We start from the raw sequence: 25,459 nt of genomic DNA on the forward strand, positions 1-25,459 counted from the left end.
CGTTTGTGAACAGAGTGGAGAGAAGAGGAGCGATGCCTGATCATTGAAGAGAACTAGTAAATACATCTGGACCATTCGCCCTGAGGCTGGAGAGAGGAGGAGAGCAGAGCATGTGTCACAGTTTTGTGTTCTGTGAAATATTAAGGTGTGGAATGGCATGCACGTTTTGACTGAAACTATGGTTGTAATGAGAGCTATATAAAGATGATATTAATCAAAACACTATGAATGAATAGGCTGAAATAGACTTGAAGTGGGCATAAAATGGCACTAGAACAAGCGAGGTTGCAAAGGTCCACTGCGTCCCTCGTCTTCAAGGGCTCATGGGCGTCCAACGCTCCTGGGACTCACCCAGGTCTACGCCTAGGGCTGGGCGATTTGACGATAGTCAACCATCTTTGATCTCCAGAGCTGACAATCTGTCATATTTGTGTGTTTGTTTATTTACCTGGACCATGTGCAAGATGCATCCTTCGTCCTTACAGGTCTGTCAGATGTCTTCTCATTTGTTTTAATCCTGGACTGTGTTCACAAATGCACTGTCTATTCATGTCTTTGAAAACATAATAGTTCTCCATAAACACTGTGATTCTCAGTTCCTTTTTGTCAGGTTGTTGTTTGCTTTTTACTAAATAAGTCATTGCATATTATCGCTTTAGAAAGGCTCTTATTGTGAAAGGGTCAGACAGTGACACAACAGCAGCTTGACTCTAGAGGAACAGACACTAAAGTTTACTTACTTCTACTTCTACTAGCTGAGACCCGGCCTTCGGCCGGGCCTCGCTAGTCTCCACATTTGATATTCAGAGATTGTGAGTGACTACAAAGAAATGTCCAACCCGTCACACAGTTCAGCTGTAGGCCAGTGGTTCCCAACCCATTCCAAAAACTATGGCCATTACAAATGAGTAAAAGAATGAAGGCTCATTCTTATAAAGTACGACAATATTTTCGCTAAACTTTGGGAACAGGATTGAAGAGACAGTGGAATAATTATGGATAAATATTAGGGGTTCAGCTCTAACGGTTTAGTTCACGGTGCAGGACCCGTGGTTTGGTGCATCACAGTAGTGTACAATAAAAAAAAAGAATGAGTAGGTTTTGAACTGAAAAAGGCTAATGATTGTTGTTAGACAGTATTTATAACCTTACAATAAAATTGGCAATGCGTTCAAAGCTGCTTTAGAATGAAATGTACCTCTGGGCTGACAATACGTGAAAGCAAAATAGAAAACAAATGGTACAGCAGCAAAGGAAAAAAAAAAAGGAAAAAAACTACGCAGTGCAGGCCATGCGCTCGTTAAGTGGTTTCATTTTCGCTTTGACTCACACGGAGGAGAAATCAGTCGGAGCAGCGCGTGTGATTAGAGGCTCGTGTTTGAGCAGGTTTTGGGCACGCACGCACACGCACACACATACACACACGCGCGCACACACACATCGCCCTGTTTGGATGCGCGCACACGCACGGCAGTCAGATCGCGTGCACTCGCGTTTGTGTGACAGCGGGTTGTTCTCGGACAGCAGCACCGCGGTCCATATGGACCCGTGGCCAATGCCCGCGGCCGGTGGGACCGTCACGTGGGGGCCGGCCGCGGATGTCCACGCACACACTCAGTACTGTCGCCAGGCTTCCTGGTGTTCCCAAACGGTCTCCCATCCCAGTCCTAACCAGGCCCTTCCCTGCTTAGCTTCAGAGGAACGGTCTCCCATCCCAGTTCTAACCAGGCACTTCCCTGCTTAGCTTCAAAGTCGGTATGGGAAATAAACATGGCGGCGCCCAGGCGGCGGCCATTGAGATAGCGTTTTCTATAATAGATTCCCAGCCCCTAAAGGCTCCTCCTGCAGGTGGTGGGTCCGATGGACAGCCTCATGGTTCTAACCGGGCCTGGTCTCTCATCAGGGGCTTCTGAACCACTCTTTGTCTGACCCGTCATCTAGGACCTGTTTGCCCTGGGAGACCCTACCAGGAAAACGAAAACCCTCCACCACGTTAAGGTGACGGTTCCAGGAGGGAATGTTGATTATCACAAAGTCGAATAAATCTGTTTATTTATTCATTTTTTTCTTTTTCAGTGTGTCCTTTATGTTATATTAGTCATTATACAAAAAATTGTGATAAATCAAAATCGTCAGTTTATTTTTTAAAAACTGATATTCTATTTTTTCCATATTGCCTTCCCCTATCCACACCTCAGGAGCACCTGCACAAAACAGAACACGAGCGGCCAGCGGAGTAGGCAACACAAGCCTAAGGTCAGGCCAAATGAGTATTTCTGAGGTTAATTATAGCCTAATTATAACATAAAATAAAGAGAGTTTAAGTCTGAATGAAGGGTGGTTTCTTCATTTCACATGTGGACACAGAGAACATCAGAACATTAAAAAGTATGCACAATCCTTCTGAAACACATTGTCATGGTCTCAGTATTTGTACTAAACCCTCACAGGAGGAGAAATGCATGGTCCCATGAGGTGATCTTCAGGTCAGACTACCCGTCATGCACAGTATTTCTCAAATACGGCGCCAAGAACGGACCCAAACAGTCCTTGGATGGCATCTGGCAGCCACGAAAACATACAGATAGACCGTCTGCACTAATACTGTATGTCATAGATGATGATCTGTGAAGCGAGGTACAAAGGCTGGCCTTCCACTGTTCTCCTCTTCTGCCAACAACGCCAATTATTGTTGTGGAATTTCTGATTAACTGTTGTCTAACTATAATAACCCCATATATGTCATACAGAAGGGTATCAACAGGCATATGTGCAATAGATTTCCCTCTGAGGGCCAGGATTCTCCTGAAAAAGACATAATACGGTCAAATAAAACAAAATAAAAATAAAAGAAAGATCTGTCTTTACATCATTCCTTACCCAGTTTCAACATTTGAGCACATGTGTTTTGCTCGATACTGGTTGTGTCTCTGAGCACTGACTGATGAATTCCTGATGGCTTTATGCTTGATTTTTTCTTGTCATCTCACTTCTTATGACCCTGTTGGCTTTGATGGTTCAGTTCCTATACCTTTTGATATTTAAAGAATGCTGCATCCCTCCCAATTTGTGACTTTTCAGACTTTTTTTTCTGTCATTTCTGTCAATCATTTTGGTGAGGGAACATGGCTGCATGATAATTCTGCACTTGACTCAGAACGTGGACCTGCTTTAACCACACTTTCTCTCATTACAAACATCGCCATCATCTGGAATAAGGATGATTCAATCCAGCAGTCTTTCAGTTTTACACCGTTTGAAGTTTGAAAATGTGAAGACAAAATATGGTGAAAAAAAACATTTGCATAATAATTCTGCACGCAGTGTATATCAGTCATATGTACATATGGCTGAGAGCCAGGGGGCCATGGGGGCTAACCCCTTTAGTTTCCCTGAGTATATGTTGTCATCGTGGGCACAGCGCACGTGTGTCTGGGTGATTTGTGTTGCGTGGGCGTCGGAGGAGCAGCTGCTTCCTGTAAACACATCCGTGTACATCAGGTACACGTGTATGTGCTCCCACGCCATTATCCCGTCTAACAATGTCCGCCTTTACAGTCCGCGGGCCCAACGTCCGCGCACAAAGGGCCACTGCTCTGAACAAGGGAGATAGAGGCGTGGGTGGATAGGACTAAACCAGGGGTAAACAAGGAATAAAAAAATATAAGCTGTTTAATTCAAGACACTGCAAGTGAAAGCAGATTTTCCCGCAGTGGAAATTTTTCGCTAGTTTTCTCCCATAACATTGCCGTTTTAATGTCAAGTATCTGAAACATCTTTACAATCTTTATTTCCAGGCAGTTAACCACAACATCACGCCACAAAAAGTCGGTTTTCTCCACCCTTGTTCATTTCCAAATACTGACATGTTTGGTATCCATGTATTGTGTATGAAAGCCTGTGACCGAGATGATGCTGTATTATAAATATGGTAATTTCCTGTGTGGGAGACAGCAGCAGCTAAAGACAGGAGAAATATATGTGCAGTTTGTCTGTGTAGGCTCTCAGTCGTACAAGAGTTGTCCATCTTCACTGAAGGTTCTTGAGTCATCCTCTGTACTCTGTAGTTGAAGTGAAGGATGTTTTGCCTCTCATCTGAAAGACTTCGTCAGCTACACTAAACTTTCCAGCTCATATTTATCTTGGCTAAGTCCTTCCCCTCAATTAACGGCTACTCACACCTGTGCGTTAACTCCATAGATGTAAATAATAGAGATCAGCCGGTCCCATTCAGCCCCATTCATAGTAATGAGTGGTCTGTGAAATTAACATGACTGCCCAAACACCTCCGGATGCCTCCTGGCCGCCTCGTGAAAGACCCAGGACACAGGGTGGATGGGTGGGTGAAAATGTCCACGTAGATGTGGTTGTTGTGCTGAGCAACAAATAGTTTGGTTTAGAGCTTAGCATTTATGTCTTGGATTATTGACCGACATTTCCCAAATTCAAGAACTGTTGTTGAAAAATAACTACTGTACATTTAAGGTTACATCCACTTCTGTGTTTGCTGAAGCCCCAGGCAGTATTCGGCGCTCACGTCACTAATGTGTTCTTTTATGTTTGTGCAGACAGTGAGTCGGGGAAAGCTGATCCAGAGCTTTCACATAATCAGACATTCACAATGCTGTTTGTTCTGTGTGTTTACAGACCTACCTCTGAGCTCTATATCTTTGGTAATTAAAACAGGACTTATTCAGGAAGCAGCAGATCATGTTTAATGCCATAACTGCCTATCGGACTTGAAACAAAGGTTGTCCCACAACTTCTTACATTTACATTAAAGTAAAAGTGAGTCAATTATTTTTGGCTCTGATTTGCACAATGTCCTGTCCACTAACTGTCTGACCGGCTCATCTAGGTGTAGTGTTTGACAATGAGCTGAAATTTGACAAATAAGTTAATATTGTGGTCAAATCCAGCTCTTTTGGCAACTTTTAGCTAAAATCAAGAAAAGGCTATACATGCTTTGATCAGTTCATGCATCGACTACTGTAGCGCACGCTGCTTTGGCATCAAGCAGTCCTCACAACATCACCGTCAGTTGGTACAAAATGCAGCTCCCTGCCTTTTGACAAACCCCTAACCTCTCATCCCACCACTGGCTTCCAGTGCGTTACTGAATTTAGTTTCAAATGTTGTCATTTGTTTTTAAAGCTCTTCATGGATGCTCCCCCATACCTGTCCGAGCTTCTGTCCATGCAGCGCCCCTTGCAGAGCTCTGCGCTCCTCCTCGAGGATGGTTTTGGATGTGCCCAGGTAGGTTGGTGTGTCCAGGCAGTGGGGCGATCGTGCTTTTGTCGTGCCAGACTGAAGACTCACTTATTTGCACAGGCCTTCCAGAACACCTAGTACTGATCTATTTCATCTGTTATGGGGTGGGATTTGTGTCATATTTATTCAATGATGCAAAAATATTAATTAATTCAAAATCCTAGATTCATTCACAATGTTGGATTTGCGTGCTTAGATTTATTAACGGAAACTATTGTTTGCACGTATATATTTGTGACTAAAACATATGTTTTGGTTTGTGAATCTCTGCTTCTGTGAATAAAACATATTTTTTAGTTTGTGAAACTGTGATTTTGCATGTGCCAATTTGAATGTGCATTTGTGAATCACCACAAGGAGGAATTCTTTTCCTTTGTGAATGTAGATACTATTGAGACAAACTTGACAAACAAACTTTCATGAAAAATCTACGCAGAGTTTTGAATCCTGGCAAAATCTGCATTCATTCAAATAGTTATTTTTGCATGCAATTTTTTTGAACCTTTTTTAAAATAACAATTAAGATACAATTTATTCAAAATAATTCACATTTTATTTGTAAATCTCTATTTTTTCATGTGAGAGTTTGAATCTACATTTGTGAATCACTCACCACGTGCATTCAGTCTTTGATCTGCCAAGGATTTATTTGACGCAAAAAGTACTGCACATTTCCAATGGAGACACTAGCCAAGGAGAACACTTTATCTTAAAAACAGATCGTTCTGATCCTTGGCAACATAGTTCCATCCATCCATTTATTTAAGCGTCTGCACGTGCATAATAGTGTGTGTTAAAGAGGTCAATAGGCAGGTGCAGAACTCATTTACGTACATGTCAGATTAGCACTACTAATAATGATATCAAGAGTTTTTAACGATGCATCAGGTACAGCACACTACTTAAGTACTTAAAGGAACAGGCCACCGTTTTTCAACATTATGTTCTTACCTGAGCTTAGACAAGTTGATGCGTACCTGTCTGGTCTTTGTGCGTGCCCGTGGAAGATCTTGGTCACTTCTAACTTCAACCCGTTTGGAGCTATTGGAATATACTGGGAGAGGCCAAATGCTAACAACATCTTTGGTCATTTTGCGTGACTGAGGGCACGCACAAAGACCAGACAATTACGTATCAACTCATCTAAGCTCAGGTAAGAACATATCTCAGTATGTACAAAAGATGATCAGGCTTTTGCCGTAGCTGCTCCAAGACTCTGGAGCAGCTTTCTATTGAAAGTTAAAATGTCCCAGTCTATTCAGGTTTTTAAGTCGTTGTTGAAAATCCACCTTTTTTCTCCGGCCTTCAACACAAGCTGAGCAGCAGGTCCCATGTATTATTATTGTTTAGTGTTTGTGTATCCTGTAATTGTCTTTTTACTCATTAATTGCATTTTATAATGTTTGTTGTACAGCACCTTGAGCGGATGTAGCTGTTTTTAAATGTGCTCTATAAATAAAGTTAACAATGACATTGACACAAACTCCTCACCACTGTAAAGTGGATGCCCATCATTCCCTCATTAAAAACATGCTTGGAGTGTTGCCATGGCTCATTCACGTATGTTTAAGTAATCTTTAAAACTCAAACAACTGGAATTTTAGGTGTAGCTTTGCCTGAGTCCTCCAAGGAACGTAACCACCTCCTGGAGACGCTTTGGACCTTTTCGTCGCCTGCCGAGTAACCAACCACTGCTTCTCAGCAGAACCCCCTCCCCGCATGTCGAGCTCAGATGTAAACAGTCAGAATCATCATGGAGGATTAGCTTCATGTGTTGTGAAGCGGAGCTACAGCAGCTCTGAGACTTTTACAAAGACACACATCAGTGTTTCTGTTACCTAAACACCCAGGATTAAAACCGGTGACAAGAACACTTATTTCCATGGCGGGATCTGCGCTGGGAATGTGTTTGGGCCTTGACGATGCTCTGATAGCTTTCCCTTCCGGAGAAAGCTAATGCTACTAGCAGGGTCAGACGAAGGATCAAATCATATCCTGAGTGACCATTGTTGACGTGATAAAGTGTTGCTTCTTTCCAACAGTAAAATTAAAATGCACCGAAAATCGATCGTAGTTTCAATGCATATAAAGGAAACAAGAGGCGAGTGTTGTGATGATGCCACAGACAGCGTGTGGAGGGGGCGTGTCCGGGCTTCTTAAAGAGACAGAGGCCTATTTCAAGCCGTTCAGTACAGCCCTTTTGAGAGAGAAATTTTATTCATGGCATTTATTTTAATTTATTGTATTAACAGACCAGCAGAAGGTTGCATATTCATTGTAGTGTGCTATAGACTGCTGCTATGTGATTGAAAAAAGCATAATATCCCCTCTTTAAATTAATAAAGCATAAGAGGAGCTGTGGTTGGTCCAGTGTGCGGCTGTGTCTGTGACTCCTGGTGCAGGACCATTGCGCAGTGTATCACCTCATTAACCATAGTGACTGTCCTCTCCGGCCCGGGCCTCCCCCGCTCCATCAACTGGTCACACTGTAACGTCCACTCGCTGATTCACTGCTCTTCCTGCGTGTCGTTCACAGCTTTCTCAACAGGTCGTGGCATTAACTTTCACTGAGCGACAGTCAAAGAATCTGGGCTCTCCTTTAAAGCATTGCTTTTGTGGAGACTGGAGTTGCTTTACATGTTATTAATTGCTTCTATGCTCTGTCCCACTATCTGAGGCTAAATGTTTACTCAAGTCAGTAAAATGTTAGTTTATAATCATGTAATACTTGGTGACAAAGTCTGTTTCCTGTACAGCTCAAACTCCCTCTCTTCTTCCTCCTGGACCTCGGAGGGTGACGCAGGACGTTTACACACCCAGATTTGTTTTGTGTTTGCAGCATTAAAATCACAGCGTTTGGACATCAATCATAAAAACACAGATAAAAAATATATTCTGTATAAAATGACATAAAATATAAAAACAGCAGACCGTGACGTCTTGTGGCATCCCTCAGGTCTGTGGCGAGTGGAGGAGTTCAAGTATCTCGGGGTCGTGTTCACGAGTGAGGGACGGATGGAACGTGAGATCGACAGACGGATCGGTGCGTCAGCAGTGATGCGGTCGCTGTATCGGACTGTTGTAGTGAAGAGGGAGCTGAGTCAGGGGCCAGAGCTCTCGATTTACCGATCGATCTACGTTCCCACCCTTACCTATTGTCGTGAGATTTGGGTAAAGACCGATAAGACCGTGCTTTGGGCAAAGTCCACGTGCGCCCACAGCCAGAAGCTGTGCACGTGGACCGTATTTACAAGACGCCATCTTCAAACATGGTTTAGGTACTGGATCAAGGGTTGACAAAACCGTAACCAACTGGCTCTCTTGCAATTTCCATCCCGTCTCCTCTGGTTTTGGAAAAGGTGGCTTGGCAACGTGCGGCTGGCTACCATGGCCTGGTAATGTGACCCCAACAGATGGTGTTTAAATCCGTTACTCTTTGAGGGAAATTGTTCAGAGCCGCTAACTTTACCAAAGAGCTCCACGTGAGCGAAGTCGAGGGTTTCCTTTGTCATGTCATGTAATCGGCAGACGAACTTCTTAGCAGACGTGATTTTGGAGACCTCAAGCACTCCTCCAACAGACTCAGGCAAGTCAGTGGAAGGGGAGTAATGCCTCTTAGCACAATGAGTCAAAACATCTTCCAAGGGGATGAACGTCACTCTTGTGCTATGTGTCAACAGGAGTATCAAGACGTCTGTATCTCTAGCAGACACAGTCACGTTATCAACATACTCATTGAGATAATCTATATGCAGTCTTTGATTTGACCATGAACACAAGAATTGGGCATGGCAACATTGATTTTTGAAATAAGCGCCCTCAAATCTTCCATTTCAAAGCACAAAACTAAACATTTTACCATATATTGGCAATGACATCATCTTTGATGACCTATTATTGTCCTCGGGAACTCAGGCGAACGACTTCCCCAGTTGAGGAATTCACGTGAACGCTCGCTCAACAAGGGAAAACGACTGGGGAACTCAGGGTCAAGACGAGCTTCCCGACCTCTGCACCTGACTGCGGATATCAGCTCATTTGTTCTTTTATCCTCTAATGTGAGCTTTTTAGTAAACACTGCTACTTTTTTGAGTTTAGTGTTAGCTGTCATCATCCTCGTAGTAACAAAATGGTGAGTGAAATGCTTGACATCAACGTTAGCAAAAATTTACGTGATATTTTTGAAAACTAACAAACTAACTTGTCGCTTTTGAGATGCTAACACATTTAAATGATAAGCTTAGCTAAGCGCTAATCAATGATAAAGGACTGGGGACAATGACACATCCATTTCAAAACACAAAACTAAGTGTTTTACCATAATGAGGTCATTTTTGATGACCGATTTGACCATGTTAAATGTCTCAATCTGAGCATGTTCTTAGATATTTCTGACTTTGAGGTCATTTTAAACTCACATTCAAAGCCCAAGCCAGGAAAGTAGCAGATAAAATAAAATTTACTTTAGGAGCTTTCAGACAAATACTTAATAATCTGACTCCAGAAGCCGAAGAAACATACTTTTGCACCATAATTATGTTTATGTCACACATTCGCTACTGTAAAACAACACAGTGGGAAAGAGTTTCGTAGCAATCACTCGTTTTGGATCAAAATCAAAACTCCTATCACCATTGCCATGTTTTCTCAAAACATCATAATATATATTCCAGTCAGCTAAAGAACAAGCTGCTGCGGCTCCACACTGCTTGGAAAATCAGTGGTGAACAGGAGCACCCCTCATTGCAGAGTGTCTATGAACAGGCCACTCAGTGTCTGGCCAACAGGATTTTGAGTGATGCGTCACACGCACAGTATTCAGAGTATGAAATCTTGCTTTGGGGCAGAAGCTCAGAGTCCCCTGCTGTAATCGCCACAGATTTAAAGGTCATATATCGACTTTTTGGAGCTTTTAGCCATGTTGTAATGTTATTTCCTATCAACCCCCCTCCCCAGAGTGGTTTTTGGCTTTATTCACGCAGCTCTCAGCAATCCCCTTGAATCCTGCTCTCTGAGCAGCTGCGCCGCCCTCTCCTTGTAAGCGATTAACTTGTGACACTCTGACGTATTAAAAAAAAAAAAGTACAAAAAGGGAAGTGCCCGAGGTGTCTGCGCCGCGCTTGCCCCTGCGGAGAAAACAAACGCACCCCCTGAGCGTCTGAACAGATGTCATGTTTGCACCCAAAGTTGTGATGAAGGAGCTCTTTCTAACCTACGTTGGACACGCCTGTTCTTTTTTCTTACCTAACGATAATGTCATGAGAGGACAGGACTTCATTCAACCTTCCTTAAGATTTCTTTCTGGGATTCAGCGACTATCAGACAAAATAGTGTCTGTGACCTTCACTGATGGATGCTTGTTGAACCTTGGCCAGAATCAAAGTGGATTAACTCTTATAACCAACGTAATTCCCACAACAAAAACACCCAATGGATCAGAGTTGTGAGTAAATCCAAACGCGTGTTAGCTTGTGTGTTGTCAACTCCTTTTAACTGCTTTGTGAAGTAACTTCACTTATTGCTGTAATATTATATTTCTTTTGCTGCTAATGTTGCATGGGCGGAGAATCCAAGCGTCTTGTCTTTCGGGTTGGAAATATACTCCCAGAAAATACTGATATTTCTCACAAAATGAGTACTCCATAGAGGCACAATATATCATACAAATGCCTTTAGTTTACTTTTGAATGGCTAAAATAGCATGATACAGATCCTTTAAAAACTCTTTTATTCTACTCTTCAATCATGCTGTTGAACAAAGCCAAACAAAGCTCAAAGTGCCACACTGAACACAACAATGTGAACACTTGTGTGAACAATGGACAATAAACATACTTTGATGTCCTCTTATTGAACAAGGACAGTCTGGCTCCGCCCCCTCTGCAGTAGTTTATCCACCTAAACAAAAGTGTAGGCACACAAGCCCAAAGCAGAGGAGAGTGTGCCGTTCCTTTCAGAAAAACCTCTTTTGGACAGTGGAGCTTTTTAGTGAGGGCTGCTCACACCTGGGACATCAGGAACATTACAACACTGAGAACCTTCACTAGATCAGTCAGACTCTGGCTCCTGGACGATCAAACCTGTAGTCACAGCGTGGATAGGTTTTTACCCAATAGTGTCTTATTTGTCTGTCGCTTTGTATATGATGTCTGTTTATTGATATTTAGGCCCGAGCCGGATTAAGTCCCTGGCAAGGGACCATTGTTTTTTTTTTGTCTACATGAACAAGCACATTTTTGACCTGCTAAACATTGCTGAAAACATTGCTAATAAGTCCCGTTTTCTGTTTGCAAACATCAAACGGGACTTCTAATGGTTTATGGCTTGTTCTAGCCACTCTGCCATAAAGGCTGTTTTGTGCAGTGTAATAGTTGTTCTGTGGACAGTTTCCCCCGAATCGATTAATCTACCGATTATTTTTACGATTAATCCCTTGGCTGTGAATGGTGTATGGAAATTTTATTTTTTCCATTTTTTTTAATCACATATAGCTAAAGGGGCATAACTTGAGGACATGTTGATAGAGTAAACTTAAAGTGAGTGTTTTTGGAGGCTCTTAGTGTCAATTCTGCTTTATGACTGGATGAGACAGATATTTATGAAATTTTCAATGAACAAAACACTAAAGACCCTAACTTTAAAAACAAAGTAGGTTTCCATCAAAAATAAAAAAAATGTTAATGTCATTTTTGCTCTTTTTAAGTCTGTGTTTACTAGAAAACGATTAATCGATTACTAAAATAGTTGACAACTATTTCAATAATCGATTAGTTGTCAATTAATCGATCGAATCGTTGTTTCAGCCCTAGTTTGCTGTGATACCATATACTCTTTCCATTCCTGGATGGTGTATTTAACAGTGCACAGAGAGATGTTTTTATAACCTAACCCAGCTTTATACTTCTCAGTAACTTTATCCCGGACCTGTCTGGTGTGTTCTTGGACTTCATGATGCTTCTGCTCCACAATAGTCTCTAACAGACCTCTGAGATCATCACAGAGCAGCTGTATTTGAACTGACATTAGATTACACACAGGTAGACTCTGTTTAGTCATTGGGTCAACATGCAATCATTCAGAAATCATCAGGAAACATCTGAAGGCAGTTGGTTGCACTAAAAGGAAAGGCTGCCTATTCTGCACATCACACTTTTCAGTTTTTTATTCATAAAAGAATTCAAAATCAAGTGTTAATTTCATTTGACTTCACGATTGTCTGTCACTTAGTGTGTGTCTTTCACATAGAATTTCATCTAAATATATTCCTGTTTATGGTCCTTAGCGTGGCAAAATGTCAAAAAGTTAAAGGGGGGCCCATACTTATGCAGCCCACTGTAAATGTCTGAAACATGGCACATTATCATTTATAATTCGAACATGCGTTGAAATGTCGTGCTCTCACTTGAGTCACTAATGCACCGTCCCAAGCAGAACACACGCCACCTTTTCTATACCTTGAAAATTTTGGTTTGGACGATTTGTATGAAACGTTGCAGGTATATTCTACACAATGAAACAAACCAAAAAAATATATTAGTCATGTCATATTTTATAGGATGTGGGCGTGGCCAATGCAAATGTCTCTCCAAAAGCATATTTTCCTGTATAATTCAAACATGCAATGATCTATTGAGCTCATATTTGAGTCACTAATACACAACCCCAAACTGAACAGAACAAAAGCAATAGCAGGTCCATGTCACACAGTACAGCGCCACCTACCTATACTTTGAAAATTGCAGTTTGGATTATTTGTAAGAAATGTTGCAGGTATATTGTACACAATCAAAAAACAAAAAAATATATATTTTAATAGATGTGGGCGTGGCCAGGCTGTCACCACGATTGTAAGATTATCTTTTATAATTTGCTCGTGCCTTGTCAGATTTAGTTAAAATCTTTTACAAACTGAATGAGAATGAATCCCTATCTATGACAACAATGCTGCTCCATGCTATAGAAAAAAATATAAAAAGAGGATTTTTAATATGGGACGGGGGGAAAAAATGGTCTGGAGAAATAGTTGCCACTTGACAGACAATTTTAGTATGGGTTACAAATCATAAAGGTCAATAAGATCTTTGCTGTATCATGTGCAGAGTTACTAAGATAATATGCATCCATTATATTCCAATGGAGTGACTGCTCCTTTTTGCATCTCAGATAGTTTGGGAAACTCGTTCTACGATTTCAGACAAAAAATAGCTCAAACTTGGCTATTATCACCTAGAGACAAGGGGCTGCAATGAATATCCAATTTTATGTGGTTGTGGCCAAAGGAAACTTTCTGGTCGAATTGTGAGGCTGAGGATGAATTGGAGTTTCGGCGGGCGTGGGAGGGAGTTGCCCCAAAGGGCGAGGGACTCTATCGCCGCTTGTGGTTTTCATTTGTGTTTGTTTTTACTAACTATTGTTCATTTGTCTTTTACCCTTTTTGTCCAGGCCCTGAGGCAGTAAAACAGCCCCACACCATGATTCTCCTGCTCCAGACTTCACAGTGAGGAGAGGGTAAAGATGTTGGTGTGCTGTTCCATTTTTTCTCCACACATGTGTTGTGTGTTCCTCCTAAAAAATAAACTTTGGTTTCTTCAGTCCACAGAATATTTTGACAGTAGTGCTGTGGAGCATCCAAGTGCTCTTTCGCAAACTTTAAACGTGCAGAAATATATATATTGTTTTACAACAATGGCTACAACATGGCATTCTCCCATGAAGCCCATTCTTGTTCAGTTTTATTGTAGATGTGTCACAAAATCATGATGCAGTTTTATTTCCACATTATTGAGACATCTTTTTTTCTTTTTACACTGGCACCAAACACATCCGCTTTCCTCCTGTGGCCCCAAAAGACCACTGTGCAATGTTCAAACAGCAAGTCCAAAGTCTCTCCGCCACAATGTCCAACTGTCTCTGTTACAGTCCGGGATTTACAGCTGACTGAAATAGGCCAGTGACACGCGCAGGATCTGGAATGGTAATGTTATCTCCCCGCACAGGGCATGGGGTTGGGGGGGGATCTCTCTTTACGACCAGGCGGAGACACGGATAAACTGTCCCGGACCAGTATTGTCCCGATAGCATCTATATTGATGTACACAGTGTAGATCAAGGTTGTGTCTGAATACCCACATGAGCCCGTAACACGCACTCTGTGGTCAGACATTTCCAATCAACGCATTTCGCAATACAAATGAGCGTATAAAAGCTTATCACACTTTAGTTTATCTTGGAAAAAATGAAAAACTATTGTTGAACTATTGTTATCGCTGCAATATTTCACAAAATATCCGAGCGCTCCAAAAGCTTTTGCTCAAAACGTCTCTCACTCCTCAAAGGGTGCGTTCTTTTGATTATTATCTCAGTCATGCAGGAATTACCCATTGCAGTGAAGCTGAGGGGGATTGTGTTGACTTCTTGCCCTATAATACTACAGGTCATGTGTTTTGTTTATTTGTTTTGTCATACGACATGCAAGGACCGAGACGTCGCCCGGCATGGCGCAGCTGGGGCCCCACCCTGGAGCCAGACCTGGGGTTGGGGCCCGAATGCGAGCGTCTGGTGGCCGGGCCTCTGCCCACAGGGCCCGAAGGGACGACATGGGCCCGCCCTCCTGTGGACCCACCACCCACAGAGGGATCCGTAGGGGTCAGGTGCGGAGAGGACTGGGTGGCAGTCAGAGGCAGGTGCCTCGACGACCTGGTCCGCATGCGCAGCTTCTGGCGTTTGGGACATGGAACGTCACTTCGCTGGGGGGGGAAGGAGCCTGACCTTGTGCGGGAGGTTGAGAGATACCGGCTAGATATAGTCATGCTCACCTCCACGCACAGCTTGGGTTCCGGATCCCAACTCCTGGAGAGAGGCTGGACTCTCCATTTTTCTGGAGTTGCCTGCGGGGAGAGGCGGCGGGCCGGGGTGGGTTTGCTTGTTGCCCCCCAGCTCAGCCGCCACGTGTTGGAGTTCACCCCGGTGAACGAGAGGGTCGCGTCCCTACGCCTTCGGGTTGGGGACAGGGCTCTCACCGTTGTCTCGGCCTACGGGCCCAACATTGGTGCAGAGTGCCCGGCCTTCTTGGAGTCCCTGGGAGGGGTACTAGATGGTGCTCCGACTGGGGATTCCATTGTTCTACTGGGGGACTTCAACGCCCACGTGGGTAATGACAGCGAGACCTGAAAGGGAGTGATTAGGAAGAACGGCCTCCCCAATCTGAACCCGAGTGGTGTTCTGTTATTGGACTTCAATGCTAGTCGCGGTTTGTCCATAACGAACACCATGTTAGAGCACTAGGGTGTCCATAAGTGCACGTGGCACCAGGACACCCTAGGCAGGAGGCCTTGTAGTTGTGTCATCTGACCTCTGGCCGCGTGTCTCGGACTCTCGGGTAAAGAGAGGGGCTGAGCTGTCAACTGATCACCACCTGGTGGTGAGCTGGATCCGCTGGCAGGGGAGGAAGCCGGTCAGACCTGGCAGACCCAAGCGTGTTGTGAGGGTCTGCTGGGAACGTCTGGCGGATCCCTCTGTCAGTGGGGTCTTCAACTCCCACCTCCGGAAGAGCTTCACCCAGAGGGAGGTTGGGGACATGAGGTCTGAGTGGACCCTGTTCTCCTCCTCTATTGTCGATGCGGCTGCTCGCAGTTGTGACCGTAAGGTCTCTGGTGCCTGTCGCGGGGGCAATACCCGAACCCGGTGGTGGCGCCCGGAAGCAAGGTCAAGCTGAAGAAGGAGTCCTACCTGGCCATGTTGGCTTGTGGGACTCTGGAGGCAGCTGAGAGGTACCGGCAGGCCAAGCGTGCCGCAGCTCGGGCGGTCACAGAGGCAAAAACTCGGGTCTGGGGGGAGTTCGGAGAAGCCATGGAGGAGGACTATCGGTCGGCCTCGAGGAGATTCGGGGTGGGCTTGTCCATCACCCAAGCTGAAGTCACCGAGGTGGTGAGAAAGCTCCTCGGTGGCAAGGCTCCGGGGGTGGATGAGATTCACCCTGAGTACCTTAAGTCTCTGGATGGTGAAAAGGTGCTGCCCCCGCGACCCGGCCCCGGATAAAGCGGAAGAAAATGGATGGATGGATGTTTTGTCATAATTACAGGATCAACCAATAGACAGGCTTTTATTACACTATTATTTCAGGGTTTCCGCGGAGCATTAAAAGTCATCGCATCAATTATGCTAAAATCAAGGTCTTAAAAGTTTCAAACTGGCATTAAAACTAAATTTCTTTGAAAAAATTATTCATACTTTGAGACAAAACCCATTCTACCTCTTAACCAGTTTGGCATTACACAAATGTAAAATCAAGAGTGACAAAACCGTACCGGAAAAGCAACAATAACACGATAAAACAAGTGTCATAAACACACGACTAAAGAATGACTAAAGAATAAAAAAGCACCAAAAAGGTGACAAAAAAAGAGATGAAAAAGAGACGAAAACGTGACCAAAAAAAGCTTCGTAAAAAGTAACACTTCCAAAACATGACAAAAAAAATAAAAAATAAAATAAAAATAAAGTACACCATTATTTTTTAAGTTGTGCCTTTATCCTCCATAACATACGACATAATACTTTTGGGTGTAATGTGTGATCAGGTCTTTTTCTTCGATCAGCTTTTTGAACACAGAAGTTTTTCCTGTTGTAACTTGTTACACTTAGAGATGAAAATGGAAGAAACGCCCTCAACTCAATCAGCCCAGTCCAGTCGACTGAGTTTGATCTACGCATTGTTTTGGAGCTAAAAGCGACATCAAAATAAAAGTCCTTTGCTAAGCATGGTGACTCAGTGACAGCTCGCTGGTTAGAGCTTGCATGAGCCCCAATGCATTATGGGGCCACTTTGTACACTGGCTATTTCCAAACTGTTTGACCCTGGTTACTACGGTAAATAAGCCCCACAAGAAGGAGGGCGTGGACAGCTGCGGGCGCTGAGTACTGCCAAGTACTGCCAAGTACTGCCAAGTACTGCCAACGTCAGCCACTTTTCACAGAAACTATTTATTATAATTCAAGTAGTTTATTCATGAAACACGTGATTAAAACAGCTGTTTTCTTTAATTCATGTTGTGTTCAGTTCTAAGTGTTTTTCCCTGAATCAGCTGGTCAAATGGTCAAGTAAAGTCATCGGCATCAGACCAGTTTGGACTATCTGCTCGATAAACAGTTAGAGAGGACGGCACAAAGCATCGTAAAAGACACTGAGCATCTTTTGCATTCAGAGTTTCGATGCTTCCATTTGGGCATCGGTTTTTGATGCCAATAAGCCATACGAAGTGTTTTAGGAAAAGTTTTGTTCCCGCTGCCCTTTCCTTGATGAACAAGTAGCCCCTGACATGGCTTTTTATCTTTGTTACTGTCCAGTGGCTTAAACTTCAGTTGTATCTGTACCAAAGGCACATCCTGTTAGCGTCTGGAGCACTTACAAGCTTTATATTTAAATATAATGTTTAATTAGATGTTTTATCTTTGTATAATGTGTTTCAGAATTGCAAGAAAAATGTACCCACGGGTACAATAAAGTAACCTAACCTAACCTAACCTCACCTCACCTCACCTAACTTGACTTATTAACCCTCAGGATGATTTAAGAAATTCTAAAACGTTCAAAACAAGATTTTTTGCTCTGTCTTTGCCATCAGGACAAAATCATGTCAGTGTGAAAACCTGACAGAAAATGAATCCACATGTTTGCACAGATTTGTCCTTTTAGGCATGTGGTCCTAAACTTTTGATGAGCTGCGAAAACAGATTATTTCAGTTTAATCATTGTTTTCACTAAAATATTTACTCAACAAAATGTTTTTGTCTCACTCCCATTTCTTCTTGTTGCATAATGAATTTCTGCTTGTAAAGATCCAAGTGTGAATTTTTGCCGTCTTTCAAGTGGCCTTAAACTTCTTGAACTTTTGATCAGGACTGTAGTCACTGTACTACATGATGACATTTCAAAAGCAAAAAGTGAACATTTTCTTATTCCATCAGCAGATAGTTTGACGAATCTCCTCAAATCAAGGTCAATCTTTCTTATTTCAAGAAAACTTAACGCATTTTCGATGAGTTTTGCAGCCACAAAAATGACCTGTATAAACATCAGTGTAAGTACATGTACTTATGTTTACTCAGAGGTGTTCAGTGTAAGTGCATGTGCTTATGTTTACTCAGAGGTGTTCAGTGTAAGTACACGTACTTATGTTTACTCAGAGGTGTTCAGTGTAAGTGCATGTACTTATGTTTACTCAGAGGTGTTCAGTGTAAGTGCATGTACTTATGTTTACTCAGAGGTGTTCAGTGTAAGTACATGTACTTATGTTTACTCAGAGGTGTTCAGTCTAAGTACATGTACTTATGTTTACTCAGAGGTGTTCAGTGTAAGTACATGTACTTAAGTACTGCGGTAAAGGTTTTTGAGGCCCTGTCTATTTCTGCTGAGTACTCGTTACTCTCATTACAACATTTGAATACTCCATTACAAAGGCTCCAACAGTTAAAAAAAGAGAATAGAATAATATATATGAAGTTGGCTGCTAATAATGTCATTTATTTGGTCGGAGAAAGTGCATGTTAATAAACAGACTGAAGACTCATACATGTAAACACGCCATGGGCCTAATTCTCATGAACTTGTGTCACAAACACACTCTCATTCATCTTGGCTTATAGGTTTGTTTGTTTTTTCCCACATGATTTGTCACAGTCGTAGGTGACAAACTGAACTGTAAGTGATTTATCAAGTAAAAAGTCTATCAACTGACAAAAACATGACATTTAGTACATTCATTTTCAAAGCAAGAAAAAAGGCGCGGGTCCAAAGTATCCACCGAGAAAAGCGTTAATTTCATCTCAATCTCTGCAAGTTTGTACCAGTTAAGGGTGAAGTTAAGGCTTATATCATTGTCAGCATAAGGAAACCTCATTTCACTGCTGCCGGGACCACCTGTCAGGACCAGTATGCGCTAGTGCAATAACAGTTGAATTGACTCCGCATTTTGCAATAATGTTCTCATTTTGCATGAACTTATGGGCTATAATGTGATGAACTAGATGGTAACTCTTGCTGATGACTGCACACCAAGGAAGCATTACTTATTTATACATATTTCATCCCATCTAAAACATTCATTCATTTATTGTCAGTAAGTTTAACCTTTAACTGCATATATACATTTTTAAGATTTAAGATTTTGTTCAAAGTTTTCGTTATTTTGACTTTTTTGTGACATTTATTAGTTCACTTCCTTAGTGGACACTGACAGGAAGTGACATAGATAGAGGTAAATCATGATATTTGTATTTTTTCTTCCCCAGAGTAAGATTGTTTGTGTAAAGCAGCTTTTTAATCCTGCTGTTTTTTTGATGACTTATTCTGATTTCTTAGACATGTACCAAATTCCTGTAATTCCAAAACAATTGGCCATTATGATGGGTGCCACACACAGTGGGGTTAAAATGCAGTTTAAAGGTTTTCTGGTTTGTCCACCAGAAGACCAGAAAACTATCTCAGCTGTTCCATATGTTATTTTTTACTGGCATACATTTGTTGACTGTATTCCTTGGGCCACAATATGGACTACCACACAATGACTTTCTGACTAATAAGCAAAGAACAGTTTATTATGAATGATTAGAGCGCTGCTATCCTGTCAAGCACAATCCTCATAAAAGTATTATACAAAGTGCTCATGCTGGGGTTTACGGTTTTGGTTTTGAAACTGTTGCTAATGCAGACGGGGGCGTGGCCTACCTGAGGGAGAAGAAAGCCTCTCATGGGAATCACACTTTTTTTTCACTCTTTTTAGCCGTTTTCTGACTGTAAAACATGCAGTATTTCTCACACACAAATAAAGTCAAGCCAAAATCAGGTCTAAATGGATGTGTTTTTCACTCCTTGCTAATGTTATCATTTCAGAGCTAGGAAAGTTGAGTTTCAGTGTTCCAGTTGTCAATGACAGTAATTAAAAGAAATACGATTAATTTAAACTGCGATGCTGGCAAATATACCGCAAAATATGGCCCTAAACTTACTTGTTATATAAACCCGAACCATGTGGCTATATTTACGATCTCATAAATAATGTTACGAATCAATAAGAAACCACAGTTGATATTAGCCCATGATGCTAGTGTTAGCAACATTAGCAGTGCAAAGGAAACACTCCATTATAAACTGCAGAGGCTCAACTCTTGCAAACACAAAAAGAGGACAACTAAACACACGGAATCTAAACACATTTCAGTCGGGTATTTGTATTTACCCGACTGAAATGCAACTGGTTGTCCCAAAAACCAAGCGCAAACTTCGGGGAGATCGGGCTTTCTCTGTTGCTGGCCCGCGGCTGTGGAACCAGCTGCCATTAGAGATTAGATAGGCCCAGTCCCTTCCTGTTTTTAAATCTCTCCTAAAAACGCACCTTTTTTGTCTGGCGTTTAACGCAAATTGATGTTGCCTGCTGTTGTTGTACTTTTTACCTCATATTTTGTACTGTAAATATTTTGTGTGCGGCACTTTGGCCAACTGTACAGTTTTTAAAGTGCTTTATAAATAAAGTTGGTATGGTATGGTACTACTAACATAGTGCGCCACCATGTTTCTTCCCCAACTCGGGACTTGTGAGGATCGTCCGTCTTTCCCAATGGGAAATCCGACATGGAGAGGTCGGAAAATTACACTGCAAACGCAGCCGAGTGTCATGTGATCAGTGGAGTTTCCCACCTCCACAGGAAATGACGTCACCACCATATTTTTTCTTCAGTTTTTCATTGCTATGGCCCATGTGACAAAGCGGGGCTCAGTGTCATATTTTTAAACACACTGTTTTTTGTGCAGCATAAATAAAAAGTGTAAGCCTAAATCTATGATCGACGGCTCTGGAGCTCTGTGGAGGCTGTGGTCCGCTCGCCCTGAGAGGAACAGGCTTCGAAGGAGGAGATTGATGTTTATTGCACAGGCCACTCTTCTATCTATGGTTTTAGCTTTGTCCTGTAGAGGTGACATCATGTCTTGTGGAGAAGTGGAGCTCCACGTGCCCCTCCATCGGCTGCATCTGAGTATTTAAGTATTTATGGGCTGTTGATCCAACTTTGCTCCTCTCCATGTCTCTGTATCTTTGTTTAGTAGAAGAATATATTCATAATTCAGCATTTGTTATGGTAATGGTGGAGAAATGGGAAGAAGTTCAGTTTTTATCCTCCTTTTTTCCCCCTCTGGCTGCTTCAAACATGACCAGATACAGGCAATTCCAAAGATGCCGTCTGTTTTTAAATCAATGAGGAATGAGTGAGTCAGAATTCCATAGAACTTTCCCTCTATCTATGTCATTAACTTAAAAATGTAAATAAAAATAAAGTTTCTTAATTAAATTGCTGCTTCACTGAAATATAATTATATTTATTACTTAACTGGCAACAGATGTCATCCATCTAACAAAGACAGTCATAATTACAAAAGAATTCAAACCTGTCATATGCACTTTGAGGAACAGAGTGTGATGTTCCTATGGCGACCATTTAGGCGCTTGTTAATGTTAAGTAAGGATTAAACAACGAGGAGCCGTGCATTAGACGGTTATAATGCACGACGCGGAGTCAAGAACACCACGACGCGCAGCGGAGTGCATTATAACCGTCTAATGCACGGCTCCGAGTTGTTTAATCCGCTTATACCATGGTCCCACAAACGCAACATTTATAATAAATATTTGTTTCATTTACTAAAGTCACTAAATATGCCAGACCACCGGGACTATTTTATGTGGGTTATTAGCCGGTCACTGAAGGCTCGTCTCAGAGCGAGTCATTCTCCGCAGCTATTACGAGGATCTCAGTCAGGCGCAACCAAACAACATAAGCACACGCTGCATCGCCAGAATCACAACACAACAGGACTAACCCGGCACTTTTCCGTGGAAGTAAACACCGATGTGCGGCACTCGTGGGCAGGAGTTATTTCACTTTTGCGCTGTTTAACCTTAAGCTAGCTAGCTAGCTCAACGAGCTCAACTGTTTATGGAAACAGCTGCGGTGGAGTCGCTTACACCTGGGCCCCACGAACTGAAACTTTTATGTTTGACTTTACTAATCCAGCCAAATATGCTTAAATGCTGGATCATTTTATGTACGCCTGAAAATCATGAATAGTGCCTTAACCGTTTTCAATAGAAATGGAAAGCTCATATTTTATTAACTGTAGGCTAACCTCTACTTCCCATTTATCAAACATTTTGTTTTGGCCAAAAACGTTGAAATTAAACAACGTGTGCGGTTATGCGAAAATAATGCACGCTTGTTAGCACCCACCAGCCAATCAGAACCGAGTATTCACCCAGACCATGGTATAACAATTGTTAATGTTTCAAATGGTCAATGAAGTATTTACCGATGCCTTACTAACTGCTTGAAAGGCTGCAGTTACCAAATATTTACCAAAACGCCTTGAGAGTTTATTACAAAATGCAGCTCAACAAACCCACAAAGACAGGCCCTGGGAATCAAACCGGAGACCAACCCACTATGCACAACATTTGGTCTCTCGAGTCTCTCCACCACAGTGACTTGGTGAGGTTTTGTGACAGTTGCTGGAGTTCTTGTCGAATGGACGACAAAGTTTGTGCCAAAAGGAATTGACTAAAGGTCCAGTTTTCTTCAGACACATCCGGATTTTTACCCTATTTTTGATTTGACTTTTTACAACAGCAAAACATAAACCAGACTTTCACACGCAGTACTCAAGTATTTTCTTATTTACTTATGTAAGTCAATATTTGGGTCACTGTTTTCTAGTCTTAGTTGAGTAAATGTCCTGGCTGTTCTACCCATCTCGGTTCGCTGACACAGCCACAAAGCCTTCAAACTAAAGCTATTTGGTTCCGTTTTGATGGGTGTTATTGTCCTTCCAGAAGGTTAAAGTGGACATGAGACCATGAGGATGATGTTTTGGGTGATATGTGTCTCATGAGCTGACGAAGTCAGCTGCCTCCGCGGTGCTGTCGAAGCTCGTGTCCGCGCTGGCGCTCCTGACCCCGGGCCCCCGGGGCTCCCTCAGTAACGGGAGGAACGGGCCACTGTGGCACGAGTGCGCCACGCCGGTCGCGCCCTCCCTGCTGCTGCTGCTGCTGCTGCTGCTGCACGTGTGGCTGTGCAGCTCGGATTCGCACGAGCGCAGCGCCATTAGCTCGATCTCGTGCTTGGCCGCGGTCTCCAGCACCTGCTGCTTGTTGTAAAACAGGACGAAGTTGTTGATGATGGGGTGGATGGGCAGAGCGATGGCTATGACTCCGCACAGGAAGCTAATAGCGGCGTTACACCGGCCAAGGGTGGTCTTTGGATATACGTCTCCATAACCCACCGTGGTCATGGTGATAACCGCCCACCAGAAGGACTGCGGGATGCTGGTGAACAGGGTGTCGGGGTGGTTTTGCTCCATCGTGTAGCCCAGAGCGGAGAACAGGAACACCCCCACGCCCATGTACATGAGCAGGAGGCCCAGCTCCTTGAAGCTGCTCTTCAGCGCAGAGGTCAGCGTCTGTAGACCGGACGAATGCCGTGCCAGTTTGAAAATACGCGCAATGCGCATGATGCGTAAAGCCTGCACCGCCTGCTGCACGTTGGCCAGCTCCATCATCCCCGCGCCGAACGAGGTCAGCACCAGCACCACGTAGAAAGGCATGATGGCCATGAAGTCTATGATGTTCATGAAGGCCAGCACGAATTTGACTTTATTTGGTGCGGATATGAGGCGCAGCACGTACTCGATTGTGAACCAGCCGATGCACACCGTCTCGATCATCTCCAGAGTTGGGTGCTCCGTCAGGTGACCCTCCGCGTCCTCCACCTGCAGGTCCGGGATGGTCCCAACGCACATGACCACGGAGGACACGAGGATGAAGACGAAGGACACGATGGCGATGATGTGCGCGGGGAGCGAGGACTCGGGCTTCTCCATGAGCCTCCAAAGCCCCGCCTGGAAGCGCTGCCAGCCCCCCGCGTTAGGGTCTCCCTCCCGGTCCACCAGGATGGTCCGCACTTTCTCCGCGATCTCCGCCAGCTCGTCCTGCACCTCCTGCAGGTGGCACTTACAGCACTCGTCCAAATGGTCCGCGCCGATCCGCCAGTACTCCATCTCCTTTAGGAAGCAGATGGGGCAGATTCCGCGCTTCATATGGATCTCCCCGTAATAGTACAGCTCAATGATGCACTTGAACGCCTCGGGGTCCCTGTCGAAGTAGAACTCGCCTGTTTCAGAGTCGTAATCATCACATAAAGTCAGTATGTCCTCTGGAGCCCGGAGTGAACAGCTCACCAGCTCCGCGAGTCGAGTCTCCGGGTAGCGGCTCAACACGTCCCCGTACAGCACCTGTTTGACTCCGCCGATGTTCACCACGACCTCCGTCTCCTCACTCGCCTCGGAGCCGTTACAGTCCGCGTACCGTGACCTCTGGATCCCCCACATCATGGAGTAGGCTCCAAAAACAAAGACAAGCCGATGAAAATGTCTACAGTGTGCTCCTATGTCCAAAAGGCGCGGGGGCGTCGTGCGTAAAAGCGCACCACGGTCATGTTTTCTCTGTGAGCGCTCATAACTTAGCTCCTTCTCGGTCTGTGAAGAGAACAGCTCTGAGGGCTGTTTGTCAGTGAACAGTGCGCCTGTGCGCTCCGGGAAAGTTGGCATTGAAGTGCGCGTGTTGTCAAGGCAGACCGTGTGCGCCAACGCACTTCTGGAATCTGCTTTAGACCAAAATAAACGAAACAGACTAAAGGAGAGGCCAAAGGAGAAGGTCATGTACATGTTCTAGAATAACATTTAAACCAACTTCATTTGACCCCAGTCGGACTGCAGACCTGTTATTACTGTAGAATGGACTGTTCCCTGGGCTTTTATTTGCACCGGTCGTTTCCGGGTCGCTCCTCTTCTGTGTGCGTCTTGACGCATGGCGCAGAGGGGCGCTGTGTGTGATACATCTCCTCCGCCTGTTCTCGAGCGACACACGGGAAAGCAGCTGCGACCTTTTCATGGGTTCACCACAGACATGGAACACCACACAGCGACCACGACCTTCCCGTGGGTACACCACCACAGACACGGGACAACAAGAACCACTTTTCGTTAACTCTTATCATCCTCCTCCTCCTCGTCATCTTCATGTTCATCATCATCATCATCATCATCGTCGTCTTCATCCTCCTCCTTATCTTCTTCATTATCATCATC

General features: G+C 43.6%; 1 protein-coding gene across 1 annotated transcript; it reads right to left on the reverse strand.

Annotated features, from left to right (window-relative positions):
• Positions 1-22,730: 22,730 nt before the first annotated feature.
• LOC306974868 (voltage-gated potassium channel regulatory subunit KCNF1-like) lies at positions 22,731-25,052 on the reverse strand. The gene has a single exon (XM_079572259.1). It carries the CDS (start codon positions 25,034-25,036, stop codon positions 23,201-23,203), a length of 1,836 nt encoding a protein of 611 aa, XP_079428385.1. The 5' UTR covers positions 25,037-25,052; the 3' UTR covers positions 22,731-23,200.
• Positions 25,053-25,459: the final 407 nt, after the last annotated feature.

Source organism: Gobius niger (assembly GCF_951799975.1).
Source record: "Gobius niger genome assembly, chromosome: 15".
Taxonomy (NCBI): Eukaryota; Metazoa; Chordata; class Actinopteri; order Gobiiformes; family Gobiidae; genus Gobius; species Gobius niger.

Bases quoted from the DNA above. Each gene is read 5' to 3' on its own strand.
- LOC306974868 (XM_079572259.1), bottom strand. From the start codon at position 25,036: ATGTACATGACCTTCTCCTTTGGCCTCTCCTTTAGTCTGTTTCGTTTA.